The sequence below is a fragment of the Manis javanica genome, chromosome 5 (assembly GCF_040802235.1).
Source record: "Manis javanica isolate MJ-LG chromosome 5, MJ_LKY, whole genome shotgun sequence".
Lineage (NCBI taxonomy): Eukaryota > Metazoa > Chordata > Mammalia > Pholidota > Manidae > Manis > Manis javanica.
Window position 1 is genome coordinate 63,727,853 of NC_133160.1, and position 22,513 is coordinate 63,750,365.

The following is a 22,513-nucleotide window of genomic DNA, read 5'->3' on the forward strand; positions in this document are numbered from 1 at the left end:
TTTACCATAGCAGCCTTCTATAATCCGGAGAGTTCAGACAGTTAATAAAGGTGGTGAATCAAAGACTGAGTGAATTGCTGCTAAAGATCTCTTTCCATTTTCACCATTAATATTTTACTTTTTAAAATACAAGCACTTATATGGGTTTTACCTGAACTAAGGTGAATTGAGATATATATTCAAGGTATGAGGATCATCAGGTATTTGTTACAGTGACATACTGAGGAATGTCTTTTATCTGTATTTCTATAAACATCTATATGTCACAGGAATTACATTTATAAATCTTAATGTGTTAATTTTTATATTCTATTCAAAATGAATGCTTTATTATATTTTATGCATCATTAAAATATCTATGTTTAGTATTACTAGTTAGAAGTAAAGAATAAGTATTTCCTATCTGTAGTCAAGTCTCTGGACTCTGCTTGCATATGAATGGACTACTTAATAGATTTTATTGTCTGGAAAATATATTTATACAATCATATTTTGTTCTTTCAGAAACAAATGGGTGAGATGAAACTACAACTTGAAAATGTCATCAAGGAAAATGAAAGGTAGATCAAATAACTATTGATTATTTCATTGTCATCTTGGTAACTTTTATTTTTGTTATTTGATATCTTATACATATTGTATACTGGTTATGAGTGTGGACTCTGTGGCTTCATTTCCTGTTTGCCTTCTGGTTCCATTACTTGCTAACTATGTTACCTTGGACAAGTTACTATTCTGGAGAATATTCCATGTGCACTTGAAAAGAATATGTATTCTGTTGTTTTGGGATGGAGTGTTCTGTATATGTATCTATTAAGTGCTTTTGGTCTACTGTGTTGTTCAAAGCCACTGTTTCTTTATTGATTCTCTGTATGGATAATCTATACATTCATATTTTGTCTGATATAAATGCTTCTATTCCAGCTCTTTTTTTCCAATTCTGTTTGTATGAAATATCTCTTTCCATCCCTTCTGTTTCAGTCTGTGTGTGTCTTTAGATCTGAGGTGAGTCTCTTGTAGGCAGCATATAGAAAGTCTTGTTTTTTAATCCAGTCACTCACCTTATGTCTTTTGATTGGAACATTTAGTCCATTTACATTAAAAGTAACTATTGATAAGTATGTACTTATAACATTTTGTTAAGTGTTTTTCAGTTGTGTTTGTCTGATCCTTTCTTCTCTTGCCCTCTGCCTTGTACATGATGGCTTTCTTTAGTGTTATGGTTGTATTCCTTTCTCTTGATTTTTTGTGTATTATATATAGCCTTTGGTTTGTGGAACAATGAAATTCATATATGACATCCTACATATATAGCATTCTGTGTTAATGGTCACTTATGTTTGAATCCATTCTAACAATAATTTTTTTACTACCCGTCCTCCATATTTTATGTACATAATGCCTTCTTTTACAGTGAGGATGAAATTTGATCAGAGTCTTTAAGAATGAATAGTTCATCAACTGACATATCATGTATTTAATAAACAACAGATCATTTTATGTAGCTATATCTCAGCATATGAATGAATGTAGGGGGATTATGCATGATGAGACTAAGATGGCAGGCAGGGACCAGATCATATAGGGTCTTATATGCTCTGCAAAGGAAACTAAACTCCTCCTAGAGATGGCATATGGAGCTTTTAGGTATTTTAAACAGTGGAGGGGGTGCACTTTAACTTGAGAAGGAGCTTTTAGGTATTTTAAACAGTGGAGGGGGTACACTTTAACTTTAGAAGGGTTACATCTAGTTATACTATAGAAATGGAAAATTCCAGGTTGTTCTGGAAAGAATATCTATGATTCATTGAAAGGTCATAAGAAAGGGACAACAGTTTTAGTTAATAGGAAGTTCTGTATTAATCCCAAAGAGAAATGCTCTGCATCATGACAGTGGGTGGATACCTTCTCCAAGGTGGCTTGGATTTACAGGGTAAATTAAGTCTGTCAGGTATGGGCATGCATGCACAGAAGTTGTACCAGACAGTTACCTAGAATGTTTCTAATTATATGTATTTGTCTTATTCTCTCTTCTGTCTTGTTTAATTGATTTTATGATTCACTAACACTATACCCCTTCATTTTAAAACCTTTAAAATTGAGATTTAGCAATAGCATATAGCATATCAGTGTTTAATATGCAGTAATTTTTCTTTTTAATTGTATATAAAAAATGATGCATCTTACTGTCAATGAGAATTTTAATTCAAAGAAATATGGGCTAGAATTGTGTTTGCTTCATCTTTATTACCTAAAAGATCAAAACTTTTAAAAAGTCATCTTTTCACATTTCTATATCCTATTTGTTATAATTGGTTATAATTTCACTACTGCAATTACTGGCTGGATTATTTTCCTAGTTTTAATACTTTGATCTATCTGGAATTCAGTTTCTTAATCTATAAAATGAGGGATTTGGACAAGATGATTTCAGTTTTATTTTCATATTTTTATGATTATACTAAGTGCTCTTTTTAAATATCTTTTGAAGTGATACTGCAGGTGTTAAAACAGAAAAATGATAAAACCATAAATAATAACTTCAAAAGCATAGCTGTATATAGTAAGGAATGTAAAGCTACTGCATTATATTACTAGGACAATTGTTTTTTAAAAAAGCTTTCATCAGAAATATATTTTCTCCAATGAAATAGTCAATCAACACCAAGAGGTCAGAAATAGTTACTTTTTTGTCACATTGTACTTAGCATAATATATAGAAGTGTTCTTAACATCTAGATTAGTAGATGGCCTATAGATTGAAAGTCAGTAAAATAGATAATCATAAAAATATATACTTAATAAATTTTTGACATTGACTTAATATAAATGTGCATTTAATTTTTTATATAATGCTTACTTTGAGTAAGCCTGCTATAGTTCTTTACTATCTTTTATACATAAACCATGTTAGTATAATTCATTCCTTATAATTTCTGATTTCAGTTTATTTGAAGAGTGAAAACTTAGACATCCTTTTGATCTCCTTTTGATCCTATGTTAATATATAATTTTCATGACTCTTTATAATTTTTTTATCTACCTCTATTTCACCGGCATTTATTTAATGACTCATCTTTATTGAGCCTTTCATATTCAGTTTAGGTTTCATAGAAAGAAATAACTCTTTTGTGCTTTTATTATGTTGGGTCATATTTAATAAAATTGTGAAATTATAGTAACAGGTTGAGGCAGATATGGTAGACTGACTTAACATTTGTTCCAGTCTCCTTTTTGTATGCCTTCCTGTACTGCAGAGACTGGAAAACTGAAATCTAGTTCAGGATATGAATTAGGTTCTGTTAATGATAAACACTTATAAGAGACCTAAATTAGGAGGTAAGTAGGAGAAAAAGCAGTATCTGAGGATATACTTTGTGGATGAGAATCTAGCCAGTGTAGTGAGGCTCTAGAGTAGATAATTCTGGCAGCTGCTTCTATCAAAACTACAGCAGGGTGGTCCTGCAGACAATAGCTCTGGCAGTAACCACCTAATCCCAGGATCTCAGATAAAGATGTGTGACCTTGGAACCAGCAGTTGGTCTAGCTGCTTACCATTGGCCAGCTTCCTAACTTTGGCCTATGTATCAGTTCTCTCAGCAAATCAGTTCTGCAATTAGTTAAAACAATAAGATTGACTTTTACTAGAATTTGCACTAGAAAATAGAGATGAGTTGGTCAGTTGTGATAACAGAAAAAGCAGCTATGCAGACAAGTATGGTGCTACTAGATTTACTATAAAACTTGTTATAAGGATAACATTGTTTATTCTACAAGTCTTTATATGATTTCTCCTCTTACTATCAACACAAATATGACAGAACTTCTTCCTTTTTATTTTCCTGTGGCTCTTGCATTTTGACTTGCTTATTATGTATTTGAATTCTCTGGGACTTGGGTTGTCTTTTTAAAAACTCAAGTTATATTTATGTGTTGGGCATTTTTTTCTTCAGCAAACATCATTTTATTTCAGGAAAGGTAAATATTTTTAAAATACTCTATTTGGAAAAATAACCTTTATTGATACTTTCAGAACTTTAAAAAATCTTAATTAGGGAATAATTAACAAGCTCTGTCCATACCTTAGGGACTACATTAATTTTTTGTTTTCTCTAAGGTAATTAATTATCTTGTTAAGTTTTATTGTATTATGTGAACATTTTTTCAGTAAGTATATTCAGAAAATTAAGATTGAATTTTTCTAGTTTCAAAGGAGATTTGTAGTATCAATAGATAATTGTCCTCTTTGTTTTAGAAAGATGGATACAATTTCCTTCGGAAATTTTTACCTTGAGATGTGCTTATTATAAATAATATTTTCTGCTTATAATTATATGTATTACATATTTTCAAGTTTTTCTGATATTTTTCTTTGTAGGTTTGTATCATTTTATGTTAATCAGTCTTTTAAGATATACCTTCCTCTGCCTTTTTTTTTTTCTTGGTAGTTGTTTTAAAGTGTGATATAGTAATATAATGTTAAGATTAAAATTGAATTTATGGCTTTTAGAGTTATGATCAAACTTATGTAAGAATAGGCTGAAAAATGAAGCCTCACTACTCTCTTGATTTGATGACCAGCAAGTTTTAGTCTACTCTGTTAATTAATTAAAACTAGTAAGAAGTCAAAATGAGTTTTATGAAACACAATGAAGAAAACAAAATTCTGCAAGATTTAATATCCTATTTCCATTTAATTGACTAGATGAAACCACTATCATATTTTAAATTCTTTCCTGAATGGCTTGTTTCACCAAATAATAAGGCATAGTATCTCAAATTTCCCCTTTCTGAAAAATTTAAATCTCCCTAGGACAAACTAAATTATACTTGAATTGATTATGACCAATTTAATACTGACCAATCTGAAATAGTTGTTTTGACTCTTATTGCACAATATTTAATGGTGATTAAGCACTTCTAATTTTTGAGATTACTTAAAAATTATTTTCATGTGAAGAATGATTTTTGACCCAAATGTTTATTTTGAACTCTGAAACAGTAATTTCTGCTACTAAAATGAATTTAGATAATTCTTGTGTTGTTTGTTCCAAAGGTTGCACAGTGAATTAAAAGATGCTGTTGAAAAGCAATTGGAATCCCTTCCCTTTGGCACAGAGATGGGAAATGATATGTGTGCAGATGATGAAACAGTCAGGAATCTTCAAGAGCAATTACAAGTAGCCAATCAAGTGAGTGACATACATATTTTTTGAATTACATCCTAAATAAAGTTTTTAAAAATCTGTGTTAATCATTATTTATGAATAATAATAACAGAGTAACAAGATTAACACTTAGTGATTTTCTATAATTTATATGAATTATTAAAAGGTAACAAAATGTATAATATATACCCTCACTGTTTGGTTTAAATATCTCTGTGAATTATATTTTTTAATTGAATCATAAAGTTTTCAACATGATTTTTATGTCTTATAAAAATATTTTAGTACCAAAAAAAAGTTTTAAAGAAAAAATTGTCAATTATCCACTCACCTGTATTTACATTTTTCATTTTCTGTTTTCTTCTGGTACTATTTTCTTCAGTGTTTAAAGATTATACATATATTTTTCTAAAGTTACACTTCTTCTAGAATTATACTTTTTCTCCTTTTTTCCTCCTTAGTAATTGAGATATTTGAGAAGCTATACTATATATATATCCTGTTTGCAACACTATAATTTTTTGTGATTATACTTAGTTGAATTTTATTTTAAATTTAAAATTTTAAATTCTACATATCTCATATCTTGTATGAATTTGATTCCCGATTCTTCTACTTTCTGTGTGCCTCAGTTCCCTTCTTTATAAATAGTGATTCAAAATTCTTTATACAATTTTTATTTGATAGTTATGTATGAAAAATCATATTTTTTTATTTCTTGGAAGTCTGATTTTAGAATTCTTTACTTATAAAAGTGATTCTTTATCAGGTATGCTATATTTACTTTGATAAAGAGTGTGTGTTTAACACTGACCTTTTTTTTAAATGTCTAAAGGGAAAACTTGAAAAAGTTATAGAGAAAAAGAATAACAACAAAAACATATTCTTTATTTTGTTTCAGACTAGTATTATCAGGAAGGATTTATAAATGTTTATATAGAAATAAATATAAATTAATTTAGACTTACAAATGCTTTCTAATCAGATATTAAAATCTGGGTACAATTTGTTACTACTCCTGAAAAAGATTGTGATAGACCATATGTAAAAGAACCCTCTCTATATTTTAATATATGCAATGGTTATTTGCCAATCATACCTAAGTAAATCTGAAAAAAATCAAATTAAAAAAAGAAAGTGGAGTACAAAACTAGATGAGACTTGTAGTTTCAAAATACAACACAAAAGAACCCTATCTCTAAAATACATCTCTCTATAGTACTTTTATTATTCTACTTCCCAGTGATAAATTTGATTAAATCTTGAAAATTACGCTTTTTTTTTTTAACTATTCTTTTCCTCTTCTTCCTCAACCCTTTCTCTTCTTATCTTCCCTTTTCTTTGCCTTTCTCCATCTGTATCTTGTTTGGTCTCATATTATGTCTCTGAAGATGGTCCTACTTTTTTATTGTATTTTGAATCAGTCATTTCATAAATTTGGTGAGGTGTAAGTTTGAGCAGTCAAAAAGGAAAAAGCAGATTAGCTATAAAAAATTTTCTGACAAAATCTATAATGTACTCTGTATATAAATATAAAATTTTAACTGAATGAGAATGTAGTCAGTTTTATAAAGTATAAATAATAGAAAATGTTAATAGTCCATAAAACAATAATTTCAAATGTTAATTTTGCTTATTTCTTATACATACATGTTTGTTTATTTTGTTTTTTAAAGGTCTGATAAAACACTTATAACTGTTTTGGTATCCACCGCTAGATTGAAAGACCTTTGTGTATGTATACATGAAGACTAGTTAAATATCCAAACTGAACAGATAAAAGCTAAATACAATTTATAGTAGGAAATTGAGAGAAAAAGGAGGGTTCTTTACTATATAATATTTACCAAAGTAATAAGCATGGAGAGTTTGATTCAAGTATCTTCATTCATTTCATAAATATTTGGTAGGTGACTATATATCAGGCATTGTGCTAAGTGTTGAGGACACTGTGGAGAATATTGGTTCCTGCTTTCATGAAACATCCAGGGTTTGGCAGAATCTTCTGGTCAAACATCTTGAGTTTGCTCCCTATTCTGCTTTCTAGCTCAGTGACCTTGGGAAACTTCTTTGTACCTCACTTTCCTCATTTATATATTGAAATAATAATAATTATCATATGGAGTTATTATGGTAATTAAAAATTCTTAATTCTCATGCGGCACTAAGTAAAATGTCTAGTACATATGTAAGTTAATCAATTTACCTCTTATTTTTATCATCATCTTTTTTCTATCACACACCTGGAGAAGAAGAGGACCACATTGAGAAGGGTAAAGGGGCAGAGCTGTGATCACTCATGCTCCAAGCCCTTCCCCTGCCCCAGCCCACAGTGGGAAGGAGAGGAATGAAGTAGGGAGGGGATACATTTTTAGGAATCTGGCCCACCTGGCCTTGGGGATCTGTTCTGGGAAGATAAGTCCCCATTGCTTTGGGCTTTGGTGATTAATGGGACTGGATACCAGGAAGAGTTGGAACACCGTCAGGGACTGAGACTCAGGTCACTGTGGACTGGCATGCTCTGTCAGTCCCTCTAAAACCCACCACAACAGTTTGAAAGATCTGCTAGCCTTAGGAAATGTGCTGGAGGTACTGAGATCTGAGGGAGCTCTTTGCAGAGGAGAAAGGGTAGATGAACAACACCTTTCCATTCCTCTCTCATACAGCTGGCCAGATGCTTGTGGGAGCCAGCTCTGAAACTTAACACCTATCCTGCTGCTCAGCTTGGCATTTCCCTGCCTATCTGCCCCACACAGCACATTAGCCCTGGAGCAGTCAGCCATTGCTGAGGGACAGGCAGAGGGCTATCCCACCCACAAAAAAATAACAGTAGAAAGGTCAGATGTCCCACAAAGGGCATGCTGAGGCTAGCTGTGGGGATTCACCATTACTGGCAGACGGGCAGAAAGCTGAGTCCTTCCCACAGCCCACTAACAGCAGCCATGGCTCAACTACAACAGAGAATCAGGCTTTGGCGAGCAGAGGAATTTTGATCTGAGCACCGCAGGATGCCTACTACATAAAGCTACTACTTTCAGGAGGCATCAGCTAGCTGATACATCTAATACAAAGGAAGAAACAGAGACCCAGATGAAATAAGGTGGCAGAGGAATATTCAAGCAAAACAACAAGACAAAATACCAGAAAAAATGCTAAATTAAATGAAGATAAGCAATCTATCTGATAAAGAATTCAAAGCAGTGGTCATAAAGATGCTTAATGAACTGAGGAAAACAGTAGATGATCTCAGGGAGGACTCCAACAAAGAGAGAAAATATGACAAAGAGTACTTCAGAGCTGAAGAAAACAATAACCAACATGAAAAATGCAATAGAGGGAATGAATAGTTAGTAGACTACAGATTTCAGAAAACCAGTCAGAAAGCTGTAAGATTGGGTAGTGCTAGGTAACCAAGCTGAAGAAGAGAATCTCAAAATGAGAAGATGCTGAGAGTCCTGTGATTACTCCAAACAAAATAATGCTTGCATAATAGGGGTCCCAGAAGGAGGAGAGAGAAAAGGGTGGAAAATCTATTTGAAGAAATAACTAAAAACTTCACCAACTGGGAAAGGCTGTAGACATCCAAGTCCTGGAAATGTGGCAAGCCCCTAACAAAATTAACCCATGAAGTTCCACATCAAGACACACAGTATTTAAAATACCAAAAGATAAAGAGAAAAATATTAAAAGCAGCAAGAGAAAAGCAGACAGCTAACTATAATGGAAACTCATAAAGCTATCAGCAGATTTCTCAGCAGAAACTTTACAGGCCAGAGAGAGTGGCATGAAATATTCAGTGCTGAAAGGGAGAAATCTATAAGCAAGAATACTCTCCCCACCAAGGTTATAATTCAGAATTGAAGAGAGATTAGAAGTTTTCCAGATAAACAAAGGTTAAAAGAATTCACCATTGCTAAACCATACTTACAGGAAATGTTGAATAGTGGCCATCAACTTATTATAGATTGTTATATATAGGAAGCTATACATGAACCTTATGGTAACAACAAACCAAAGGCCTATAATAGATACACAAAAAATAAAAAGAAAGGAACTCAAGTTAACACTAAGAAAATCATCAAATCACAAGAGAGGAAGAAAGGAACAGAGAGAAACTACAAAAACAACCAGAAAACAATTTGCAAAATGGCAATAAGTACATACATTTGGTAATTCAATATAAATGGACTAAACGCTCCAATTAAAAGACCTAGGATGTCTGAATGGATAAAGAAACAAGACCGATCTATATGCTGCCTACAGGAGACTCATTTCAGATCTAAAGACATACATAGACTCAAAGTGAAGGGTTGGAAAAAGACATTTCAGGCAAATAAAAGGGAGGAAAAAGCAGGAGCAACAGTATTTATATCAGATAAAAATAGACTTGAGAAGAAAGTAATGAGACAAAGAAGGTCATTACATAATGATAAAGAGATCAATCCAAAAAGAGGCCATAACAAGTGTAAATATCTATCCACCCAACATGGGTGCACCTAATAATATAAAGCAAATACTAACAAAACTAAAAGGAGAAATTGACAATAAAACAATACTAGTAGAGGACTTTAACACCCCACTTAATACCAATGTATAGATAATCCAGACAGAAAATACATAAGGGCATTAAGTGACACATAAGAGCAGATGTGCTTAACATATATACAGAACACCCCACCCAAAATCAATGGAGTACACATTCATCTTAAGAACACATGGGATATTATCCAGGATAGATCACATATTAACTCACAAAGCAAGTCTCAATAAATTTAAGAAGATTGAAATTGTTTCAAGTGTCTTTTCAGATCACAAAGATATAAAACTAGAAATCAATTATAAGAAAAAAGTTAGAAAAAAACAAACATACGGAGGCTAAACAGCATACCTCTGAATAATCAAAGGATCAATGAACAAATCAAAGAGGAAATCAAACAATACATGGAGACAAATGAAAACAGAAACACAGTGGTTCGAAATATGTAGGATGCAAGAAAAGTGGTTCTAAGAGGGAAGTCCATAGCAATACAGGCCTGCCTCAAGAAACTAAAACAATCTCAAAGAAACAATCTAACCTTACAACTAAAAGAACTAGAAAAAAGAACAAACAAAATGTGAAGTTAGTAGAAAGAGGGACATAATTAAAGATCAGAACAGAAATAAATGAAACAGAGACTAGGAAAAGAAAGACTCAGAAAGAAAATCAATGAAACCAAGATCTGGTTCTTTCAGAAGATAAACAAAATAAACAAACTCTTCACCAGACTTAATAAGAAAAAAAGAGGACACAAAATCAAAAACAAAAAAGAAATTACAACCAACACCACAGAAATTCAAAGAATTCTGAGAGGATACTATGAAAAATATATACAAATAAGTTGGACAAACAAGAAGAAAGGGATAAATTCCTAGGAACATATAATCTTCTAAAACTGACCCAGGAAGAAACAGAAAATCTGAACAGGCAGATTACTAGTACCAAAATTGAATTGGAAACCAAAAAATTTCAGACAAACAAAAGTCCAGGACCAGATGGCTACACAAGTAAATTCTACCAGGCAATTAAAGAAGAGCTAATACTAATCCTTCTTAAAGTATTTCAAAAACTAGAAGAGGAGACAGTACGTCTGAACTCATTCTATGAGGCCAGCATCACTCTCATACCAAAACCAGAAAAAGACACTAAAAAAAGAAAAGCACAGACCAATATCTCTGATGAACATAGATGTAAAAGTCCTCAACAAAATATTAGCAAACTGAATTAAGAAATACATCAAAAGTATCATTCATCACAATCAAGTGGGACTTATCCAGGGATGCAAGGATGGTACAATATCCATAAATCAATCAATGTGATACACCACATTAGTAAAAGGAAGGATTCAATCCATATAATCATCTCAACAGCTGCTGAAAAAGCATTTGACAAAATTCAATATCCTTTCCTCATAAAAACTAAACAAAATAAGAATAAAGTTATGTATCTCAACATAAAAACATATATGACAAACCCAGAGCTCACAATATACTCAGTGGTCAAAAGCTCAACACTTTTCCTCTAAGATCAGGAACAAGACAAGGATGCCCACTGTCACTTTTATCAACACTGTAGTGGAAGTCCTAGCTACAGCAGTCACAAAAGAAAAAGAAATAAAAGGCATCCAAATTGGTAATGAAAAAGTAAAATTGTCACTATTTGCAGATGACATGGTAGTATATAGAGAAAAATCATAAAGACTCCACTCAAAAACTATTAGAACTAATAAATGAATTCAGTAAAGTTGGAGGATACAAAATCAATATACAGAAATCTGTTGCATTTCTACATACTAACAATGAAGTATCAGAAAGAGAAATCAGGAAAACAATTCCATTTACAATTGCATCAAAAGGAGTAAAATGCCTAGGAATAAACCTAACCAGAGGTGAAAGATCTGTACTCTGAAAACTGTAAGACAGTAATGAAACAAAGAAGACACAAATAAATGGAAAGCTATCCCATGCTCATGAATGGGAAGAATTAGTATTGTCAAAATGGCCATTCTGCCCAAAGCAACTCAGAATCAGTGCAATGTACATCAAAATAGCAATGGTGTTTTTTCAATGAAATAGAGCAAATAATGCTAAAATAAACCACAAAAGACCCTGAACAGCCAAAGCAATCTTGAGAAAAAAGAACAAATCTTGGAGTATCACGTTCCCTGATTCCAAGCTACTGCAAAGCTACCATGATTATAATAATATGATACTGGCACAGAATAGGTGCATGGATCAGTGGAACAGAATAGAGATCCCAGAAATAAACCCACAACTATATGGTTCCCTCATGACCCCTCAGGATGCTTAAAAATTATTGAGGACTACAAAAAGCTTTGTGTTTTTGTGGGTTATATATCTATCAACACTTACCATATTACAGATTAAACTAAGACATTTTAAAACAATGGGAGCATAAGAATCCATTCCAGTAGCCATCAGAGTAATGACAGTATCACATATCACATCATTAAACTTTGGAAAACTCCACTATACACTCATGAGAAGAGTAGAAAAGGCAAATAATGTCCTCATATTATTATGAACATAATTTTTGCTTCAAGGGTCCCATACAACCCTTTGAGAATTGCAATTTTGAAAGAATAATGACTTGAGAAAATTCTCATTACAAAATGTCAATTGAAAATAGTACATTACAAGCACTGCACTATATGATTTCAATTTTGTTTAAAAATAATACAAAATTCTCCCCTAAAATCACATCTGTAAGTATAAATGCATCTAACATTCAAAAGATGATTATACCTGATGTTAGGAATATTTTTTCAGGTGGTAAAATTATAGGTGTTTTTTTTTTTATTATTTTCTTAATTTTCTACAATAAACAGTTATTACTTTGACAGTCAGAAAAAAAAAATCGTTCATTTTACCTGGAGCAGTTTTCTTCTTTGGTAGTTTCTAATGCTTACACTTTCTTATGGAACAAGGACTATGGTTTAAATCCATATCTCTGATTTAAGAGTTTAATTTTAGCTATGAAATCTGAGTAAAAAGAAAATTTCAACATAAGGAAATTTCATCTTTAGGTTTATTCTCTAAATTATTAAGTTCATATCAAAACTATTACAACTATACTATCTTTATGTAATTTTTGTGTGAATTTATATATAAGAACTCATTCTGTGAAAGACTATGATACATTTGTACTGTGCAGTAGCCTAGTAATAATTTAATGAATTCTCAATTGTTTTTGTTTAATAGGAGAAAACACAGGCTGTACAACTCTGGCAGACTGTTTCTCAGGAGTTGGACAGGCTTCAGAAACTTTACCAGGAACATATGACTGAAGTTCCGATTCATGTAGTTGAAAGTCAAAAGCAAAAGGTAATCATAGATTTTGTGGTTTTCTTGTATATCAATAAAAAGTTGCATTCTGAAGAAACTCAATTTTGGGAGGAATGCCTAAGTCTGTAATGTGTTATTTATGTTAACAATATATGGTTCCTTGATGGGTAGAAATCTCTTGAACAGATAAGATAATTAGAGCAGTGCCTAGTATACCTTGGGTTTTATAATGTGATTGGCAATGAAAGCTGTGTTTAGTGTTGAGACAGCTATAAGATTATTATGTATAAATGGACCTCCAGAGCTTTTATGTTCTTGATTTCCTGAGTTAAGACAAAAACTATACATTATATCATGGCCAATGAAGAAACCTCAAATATAATGACCATGCTATATAAAAAGATAATGTTAACACCCTTAAATATGACCTTTTACTAGATGTCAAGTTTGCCTAACATAAATTAATCAAAACAGACTTTTACAATAGGGAGGGATCTTAATGGTATTAATGACTTCTTTTTATCCAAATCAAGAATCATTTTATATTCTTTTGAAGTGGACATCTAGCTTTTCCTTTATACCTCTTGACAAGAACTCACTATCTCACAAAACCATCCATTCCACTGAAAACTCTGCCTCCTTTTTTCTTTCATTGTTTATTTTTCTGCTAGACACATTGAAACTGTAGAGTAATTCTAATTCTGATTCCTTTATGTTTTGAGAAGGCCATTGTTTAAATACATTGGTTAGCTTGACACTCTTTAATTCTCATTTATAGACTTCAAATTCCAGTTTAGGAATATTCCTAGTATTATCATTATAATTGGGAATTTCTACCTAAAGTAGTCATGGTATTTTGCAGTTTACAAAATGATCTTTCTATACATGCCCTGGCTTGAAAATAACCCATGTGTAGATTGATCCATAAGACTTTTACCTCTGAAATCTAGAAACCATTTCTAACAAAGTAAATTCTTTAAGGCTGTTTCCTCATTTAGTTCAATCAACTAATAAGCCTATTAGCTTTTTTTTCCCCCCACCTTCATTCTTGTACCGTAGTTATACAGTTAATTCTTGTACAAGACCACAAGTAATATTTTGTCCTTATTTCCCCAGTTATCTATCAATCTTTAATTCTTTCATCTTACATATTAGCAGCCTTTCCCAACTTTGTCTCACCTGCACATATAGTGTTAATAGGATCATGAAACTATTTAAAACTTATGGGGCATCCAAACCATGAAAATTTTTTAAAAGGGAGGAGGGGTCAATAAGGCCTGTGCAATGGTTTGTACTGTAGGTTTGAGTGTGTTTGAATGTGGTTTTCCAGTATTGGACAAGGTGTCTCTCACATGTCTATTTACTAATAGACTTTAAGAGACAGTGGTTTCACATAAAACATAAATAGCTACATTGGTTTCCACATTGCCACCTTATTTAATTTGTCAGTCATTAAAAAAATTGTTTTATTATTTCTTCACCTAGTAATTCACACAATAATAGAAGAAATACAACTATTTTCATCTAGACTTAGGCATAATGATTTTAAATGATTATAGGTTACTTTTAAACATGAGTTGCAAACAAAATTATTTATGTACCCCTCACATTCCTACTGTAGGATCAGCTGACCAATTTTCAACAACGGACCAAGCAACTTCATGTTATTAATGAGAACATAGAAATGATAAATGAAAATATCCACTTTGTTTATGTAAATTGTCTCTTAATAATAATATTTATGCCAGCAAAACTTAACAGAAACATGTTGCCTGAAATAAAAGAGATAAACAGTACTCTTTTTCTTTCATATTTAATACTATGACAAGGTTCACAGTACTTTCTAGAGATCTAAAGCTAACATCTATCTGAGATATATCCTACTCTAACAATACTCATAAGGTCCTTGGTAGGATCTTCTGAGCGTAATCTAGACTGAGTTCCTCAAGAGTAAGACTCTTCTTTATTAGTATTTCATCTAACACACCACTAGGTATATAAAAAGAATAAGGGAACTGTTACACAAATGAAAAGCCCAGTTCCTTTAAAATAATAGGACACTAAGAACCATCTGTTACTTGACTGAGCACCAGTAGTAACTGGTATACCTAAATTTCCCTTTAATTTTTCCCTAAAAGATGTATGATTAGCCTTCCCTATTCTGCTCTTCACCTCTCACTTTTCTTTTACTCTTTTCTGTCTTTGAATTTCATTTTACCTCATTGTTGAGTAATATGATTATGACCTCCCAGGTAATTCCTTGCTTTCCTTTCTCCATTTTGCTCAGTTACTCTGCTAATTCTTATTAGTACCTAATGAAAATGTCTTTGTTTAAGAGTGGTGGTGTGGCATCGAAGGCAAGTTATCCAATCTTATTCTACTTAAAAATTTGTCTCCTTTGACCATGTAAAAAATTATTAAATAAATTTCTCCTTATTTTACTTAGGTTAACATTTGGAATTACTAATCATTTATAATTATTGATAATATACTTCTTAGAGTTTTTAAATAGCATTAAAGTACTCCAGAACAAAATGATGACTGATTTCCATAATTAAGAAATCATATTTCTACATGAAATTAATAGTTTAACATCATATTTATTTGTTCTTTCAGTATATCTCCTAAAATTGCAGGGATTATATAATCCTTTAGTATTTTATGTCACAGAGCCCCTATTTTATTATAAACAGCCCAATATCATTCTGATGAAGGTTATGGGAAAATAAAATTAGTGTATTCACAGGAAAGAATAAAATTGTCTAAGGCACAATAATTCAGTTTCCAGACAAAATACAGAATAATAAACTATGGATACAATAAAGTGACAAGATGAATAAAAGAGAGTTGTGTTCTAAAGAGCAAAGACTATCCTGGTGACTAAAATAAAGGAAAATGATTAAAATAAATTTTGAAACTTAATAGTTTTTCTCAGTGTACACATTGAGTATCAAACAAGACTGCTAAGTGTAAAGGGAGATAATAAATGACTATACGATCTTGTTTATCTCATACAGCATGCAGAACATAGTCGCAGGTGCAAGTGTGGGTCAAAATCAAACTTGAAGAAAAGTGCCCTTTAAAAAATCAAAGTTTCCATTAAAAAGTTTTCTGATTACATGAATAAACTCATTAAATGAATAAGAGTTCTATAGATGTACAATAAATTGATGCCTATACAGGAAGTAAATAAAATATCTTTCATGAACAATGTACATTAGTAATACGAAGAAGGTTAAATGCCCTGACCTGAATTGTACATGAAGGTACAAGTTCATATTTTTTTATTATGGCAACTGATACGATAGGAATTCACATTCATAGAGATTCTCTTTACTGAAATCATATTCTTTTTCTTAAGATTTTCTCATCTCTATAAAATCACTCAAAATGTTTGTTAATTGCATCCTGAGTTCTTTTCACTGTCAGGTTCTCTAGTTGGAAGAGAAATGTTCATCTATCCATAAGGGCCCTGTCTACTTGGTAAAACAGGAATGACATATGAAATAATCAGTGAATAAAGTACTAAAAGAGATGATTGAAAAGGATGCTTCTCTGGACCTTTATGAATCTCCAAATTCCAAAATATTAATATAGTATATAATTTTCTTTGTGAGCACTAATAGAGAACAAAAAAGCCATATTAAGATGCAGTTACTGAGTTCCTACTAAGCTTGATAGCAAGTGTGTTAGTTCCTAACACTAGCTCCTTAGGATTCACAATTCCAACTTATACTTCTGCTAACTACTGTACATCATGTATCTTTAAGGTGCTCCCAAATAACAAAAACACAAGCATTTATTATGCTTAGTACCAAGACAGTGTATATAATAAAACACTGGTGATTCATTACAGACATTATAGAGGAATTGAGAGATATAAATTAGTCTGGGCTAAAGTCATTGAGATACCTTCACAGGAGAATTTGAAATGATGTTAAAGGCCATCCATGCCCCCAAATGATACAGACATCCTTACGTTAAATGCTTTTAGTTAATTGATCATCTAGCCTCTGCTTTGAATATACTCTGTAAGAATCCTCTCACTGATATATGGCTTTGTCTTTCAGAGTAATATAGAACTAACTCACATCTTCTTCAAGTCTTACCCTTCAGTTATTTGCTTATAACCATTATATCTTTCCTGATTCATGCCCAGTTTTACACCAATTTTGTTTTGTTTTGTTCTGTTAACTTTTCTGGTGTGTGTAATTTACCTACCTCTCATTATACTACCTTTCTTTCTCTTCATGTGATAGTTGGTCTTAAATTGGGATCTGTGAATTGAATACTAAATTTTGGTCTGCAGTGTTCTACTTACCAAGATAAAGATGAAGATGCTGTCCTCAGGCTCTCTTTCATGTCTCAATAAAGGCATTAATTAATTAATTCATTCATTCCTCAAAGGTATAAGTACTTAGAATGTCCTAAATCATGTGCCCAACACTGGGAGTTCCAGGAGAAGCTAGTTTTCAAAAAAGGCTCATATTGTAGCCAGGAATATATAAATTTTAAATTTAGTATTTAAATATACTGCTACATGCATTGTGAAAGTATGTGCAAAGTTTTATCAAAGTGAGAAAATAATTAATTCTGCCTTAGAGAGAGTGGGCCACACAGAGTATGGAGGGATGAATGCTGGCAGAATGGAATTCCAATTTCAGAGGGAACTACAGTAGTGTACTAAAAATATGAAGTCAGCAAAATTGGGTAGAGTATGAGAGATGCACAATGAAAACTGCCTTGGGGACTTTAGTTGGAAAGATGTATGTATGATCTTTGGGATGGTGTCTTGGCAATGGGTTTCAGCCCTGGGCAAGATCGCTATGGATTCAATGTGACCAAAGAAATTGACAGCCAAACCTTTGGGGTGAAAGTGTTTATTACCCAGCTTGTTCTCCCGGTGGTAGGTTGAGCACTAGCGTCTCTGCCTCCACCCAGAGCACTGGGCCAAGCTCTTTATGTAGCACAATAGGAGCTTATTGCCTAAAGGTGTGGAAATGGTAGCCTAGCAACAGGCCAGTTACATCATCAGGTGGTTTAAGTTCAGTGAGGATCCTGGCCATAGGAACCCCAACTTTCCCACACTCCACCCCTCCAGGATTCTCACTTAAAATTTACATGCTTTCAATCTTCCACAATGGTTCCTGTGCGAGAAAGCTGGAGCACTGTAACCAGATTCCACAATAGCAATAGAGGATAACAAAAACTTAGAGATAATAAAAATCAAGATACAGCAAGATTTTGATACAGGTAACAAAAATTATAATAATCCTCAAGCCAGAGGAAGTTCCCAATCCACAAAGACTTTAGGGGTGATAAGACACATGTTTTAATGCCACCAACATAGGCAAATCTTGTCCTTCAGGTAGGATGCATGCAAAAGAGTGGTCCTGTGATAGGACTGTAGCAGGAAGGGGGTCCCTTCCAGGTCTAGTATACCATACTTTTACTCCTTTCCCAGTGGGGGTTACTGAAGGGTCTATATATATAGTGCTACTGGAGGTGCATGCACTGGCCATAATGATAAAACAAAACGCCGTAAGATGCTCCTACCTTCTGGCCATTCAGGATATACTACTGACTGTGACCTTTGGCAGACACTCTGCTGTTATCCGAGGAATACACAGGAGACCAGCTTCCAGGCCTTGTCCCCAAGGTGGAGGAGAGCCAGCCATTGTTTGTCCATGTGTCAAAAGGTCCAAGGCCACGTCCACTCAATGGAGTCTCCGGGGTTCAGGGCAGTTGGTGCAGGCAGCAAGATGTTATTCCAGGGGCCGAACCCCAGCTTCAGTGATTCTTCCTTGGTTTGTACTTGCAGTTGTATAGGGGAGGCAGCCATGTGTGTTAACATGTCTACAGGGCTCAGGGCTCCCTTTCGGGCTCTCTTGTTCAAACGCCATAGCACGGTCCATAAGCGGACTGACCATCCCTGCAGACTATTGGTATCTGACTTTAGTCCAGATTTTAACAAGCCATTGTGCCTCTCTATCATGCCTGCTGTGGTAGGATTGTATGGCACACGAAACTTCCACTTGATTCCCAGCTGTCGCACCCATTCTTGCAGTGTATGTCCAGTAAAATGGGTGCCCTGATCACTCTTAATTACCTGTGGTTGGCCATAGGCAGCAAAGAGATACTTCAGGCCTCTTTTGGACTATAAGACACATGTTTTATGCTGGTCTGCACAACAGGTAGGAAAAGCAACCAGAAGTCCAGTAGCTGTGTCCACACAAGTCATCGTATACTGATATCCTTCTGACACAGGTAGAGGCCAAATATAGTCTATCTGCCACCTGATGAGGGGTATAGACCCCTTAGCTATTGTTCCATGTTGCTGTGGAACTTGGTGTAAGTCCCTTTTGGAGCACACGACACACTCCTGCCGGGCTCTACTAACTTCATCGAAGGTCAAAGGCAAGCCCCACTGACCGGCTACAGCCCACATTGTCTTTTGCCCTGCATGCAGCAAATGCTGATGTAGCCATTGGGCTACATCAGAGGTAGGCTTTTCTTCTAACCAACATATCTAGGCCAATTTATTTGCTTCATTATTTCCTGGGGATGTCAGTGGCAAATGATCTGTCACATGGTATACTGGAGTTATTTTAGTCTGACCACAGGCCCATAAGTCTTGCCACAATTCTTATCCCCAAAGGGGTCGGTGACCAACCAGTCAGTTGACATGGTACCAGGTTGGTAGCCACAGGATCAAGCCCCGATAGACAGCCCAGCTGTCAGTGCAGACAGCTAAAGGGGAGGGCTCCTGGCTGATCACAAGCCACACGGCCCGCAACTCTGTCCATTGGCTGCTCTTCCCCCCCACCATCTTCCATCCGTATTGTCTCAGTCTTAGGATGGAAAGCTACGGCCCTCCATTTTGGGGGCTGCCCATGGCTGGAGCCGTCTGTATACCATGCATCTTCGGGTATAGGGGCTCTTCCCTCCTGATAGGGACTCTGCTACTAATGGTTCAAACGCAAGTTCTTCCTGCTTTTCACTAGTATATGTCATCGGCCCCAACAAGTGTTGGAGTTCTTCACTCAATAGGCTACTAAAGAGGGCACTACGCTGCTGTAGGTAAGCACCCCACTTGCCTAGTATGGGTGTTTGTGCCACACCACTCCTTGGCTTTTAGATCCAGTCTCGTACCCACTCCAAGATGGGATAGGTGATTATTACCTTTATCGGGGCCATTCCAGTGATGGGTTCTGTAGCTAGCAAGGCATGATACATGGCAGCCTTTTGTTTTTCCATCAAAGTGTACCATATCTCTGCCCCTTTCCAGAGTTGTGACCAGAATCCAACGGGTTGACGAGTTTGTTCAAGCCGCTATCAGAGACTCCAGCCATAACCGTCTTCAGTGACATGAACATCCAGCTCACAGGGCCTTGATAGGTCTATCACACTCAAGGCCTGCACGGCCTTGACTGCCAATTTTGCTGTAGTAAAGGCAGATGCACATGTCTAATCCCAGTCCCACCTGACACCCTTTCATATGAACCGGTATAAGGCCTTCAGAATTTGCACCAAGTGTGGGATAAACACTCTCCAGTAGCCTAGAAGACCCAGAAATTCCTGTAGTCATGCTATGGTTGTGGGGGTAGGAAAGGCCTGGACTTTATAACTGCTTCTGGTATAACTTCAGTCTTACCCGACCAGATGACCCCCAAGAATTTAACAAACCAGGTCCCTGAACCTTGGTGCTGTTCACAGCTCATCCTTTCTTCTGTAAACGTTACAGCAGTCTAGGTGCTGCACCTTCTAGATCTGAAAGAGAATCGGACGTGAGCATGACATTAATATAATGGTAAAGCCACACCATTGGCAGTTTCTCCCATGTAGCCAAGTCCTGGGCTACAAGTCCATGACAGATGGTGGGACTGTGGTGGTATCCCTGTGGGAAGATGGTGAAAGTCCATTGCCATCCTTCCCACGTGAAAGCAAACTGTTCCTGACTTCCCTGCTCAATGTCAGTGGAAGAGAAGGCATTAGCAAGATCTACCACATAATGCTATGTTCCTAGTTCATGGCTAAGGGTATCCATCAGGCCTGCAATAGAGGGGCAGCAGCATGCATAGGGGGTATGACCTTATTCAGTTCTCTGTAATCCACAGTCATACGCCAGGAGCCATCTGGCTTTTTTACTGGCATCACTGGGGAACTGAAAGGACTATGAGTGGGCTTTATAATACCCACCCTTTTCCAGCTCCTGGAGAGTTTCTCCAATCTCTTTATGCCCTCCAGGCAGTTTGTATTGTTTGGTATTAGTTACCCGCCGAGGCACAGGCAAAGCTATGGGCAGGTGCCTAGCATGTCCCCTCAGAACTGCCTTCACCACACGTACTCTCAGTCTGAACTCACCTGCAGTGGGCTGCAACCATAGACCGTGCAGGATATCTATCCCCAAAATATACTCAGGAATAGGAGATGTATACACAGTATACTCTTTTGCGGGTAGACACCTTATTCCCAAAGGGATTTGGGCTTTTTTCACTCTGATAGCCTTCCCCCCGTATCCATCTATAATAGTGGGGGTCCCGGGTAACCGTTCAGGGTTACCATGAATCACTGAACATTCAGCCCCTATGTCCACCACAGCCAGGACACATAGTATGTTCACTGGGGACCAATGAATAACTATTTCAACATGTGGCCTCCGGTCCCCCCATGGTCCCTCAGGGCAGATACCTTGACCTTCCCCTCAGTCAAATCGTGTTCCCCAATCACCTTCCTGTGTGGGCTCAAGTGAGGTTGGCTCACTCTCCAGCAGGAAGTCTTGCAAACACAGGCCAGACTTGTGGCTCTGTCTCTGATCTCTGTGTCTTTGGTCTTAATGGCTGGAACTGCTGCTCTGGTTTCAGCTGTTGCCATAGCTCTAGTAAGATCCTACTTGACTTCCCATCTAATTTCCTTTCATCTGTTCCTACCCATATTAAATCAACCCACATGTAGATCCTCATAACCTTCATGGGGCCCTGTAAATTCTTCTTGTGAGTAACAGGTCTTATATCTTTCTGGATTCTCATTGCTTCTGCCTCTCTTAAGTCTGCTACTGTACATGTCATCTTGCTTATGGGATGCCCTAAGTGAGGGGAAAGAATGGCCACTAGAGACCCAAAGAGGGATGTTTGAAGTACAATATTTTTCATCCCAGTAGTGAAAATCTCTTCATCTGGGCCATAATTCTCTGGACTATAGATGGCATTTCTTATGCCTAGCTCTTGTAGCACCTGTTGGAGTTCAGCATACATCTGCCATCTAACAGGAGAGGATTGTAGATCACCTGGATTGGGCCACACAGCAGGAAGTGCAGCCATAATCCAATCGAGGAGGGAGTGACTCCCTGGGGTCTTATGTGCATCTTGTAATTGCTGCCTCAAGGCAGGCTGCACTGTCAGGGAAGCCAGCTTTCCCATCTCTGATCCCAACAGAACAATTACATCCACCCCTAAGTCCCCTAGACACAGGAGTCAAGCTGATACTGACTCTGAGGGCTTCTT

General features: G+C 35.3%; 1 protein-coding gene across 11 annotated transcripts in view; it reads left to right on the plus strand.

Moving 5' to 3' along the window:
- Window positions 1-22,513, plus strand: part of SCLT1 (sodium channel and clathrin linker 1) — a 213,252-nt gene that overhangs the window by 49,285 nt on the left and 141,454 nt on the right. For 10 of the 11 annotated variants that reach the window (XR_012131572.1, XR_012131571.1, XR_005055813.2 and 7 more), the window contains exons 5-7: window positions 505-560; window positions 5,057-5,192; window positions 12,927-13,049. Coding sequence is in view for 7 of the 11 variants with exons in the window: in XM_036997911.2 (XP_036853806.2) it covers window positions 505-560; window positions 5,057-5,192; window positions 12,927-13,049 (315 nt within the window). In the remaining 4 variants the exon portion in view is untranslated. Of the gene's footprint in view, window positions 1-504; window positions 561-5,056; window positions 5,193-12,926; window positions 13,050-14,631; window positions 14,719-22,513 lie in introns of all 11 variants that reach the window. The other variant, XM_073237048.1, reaches the window with a different exon arrangement.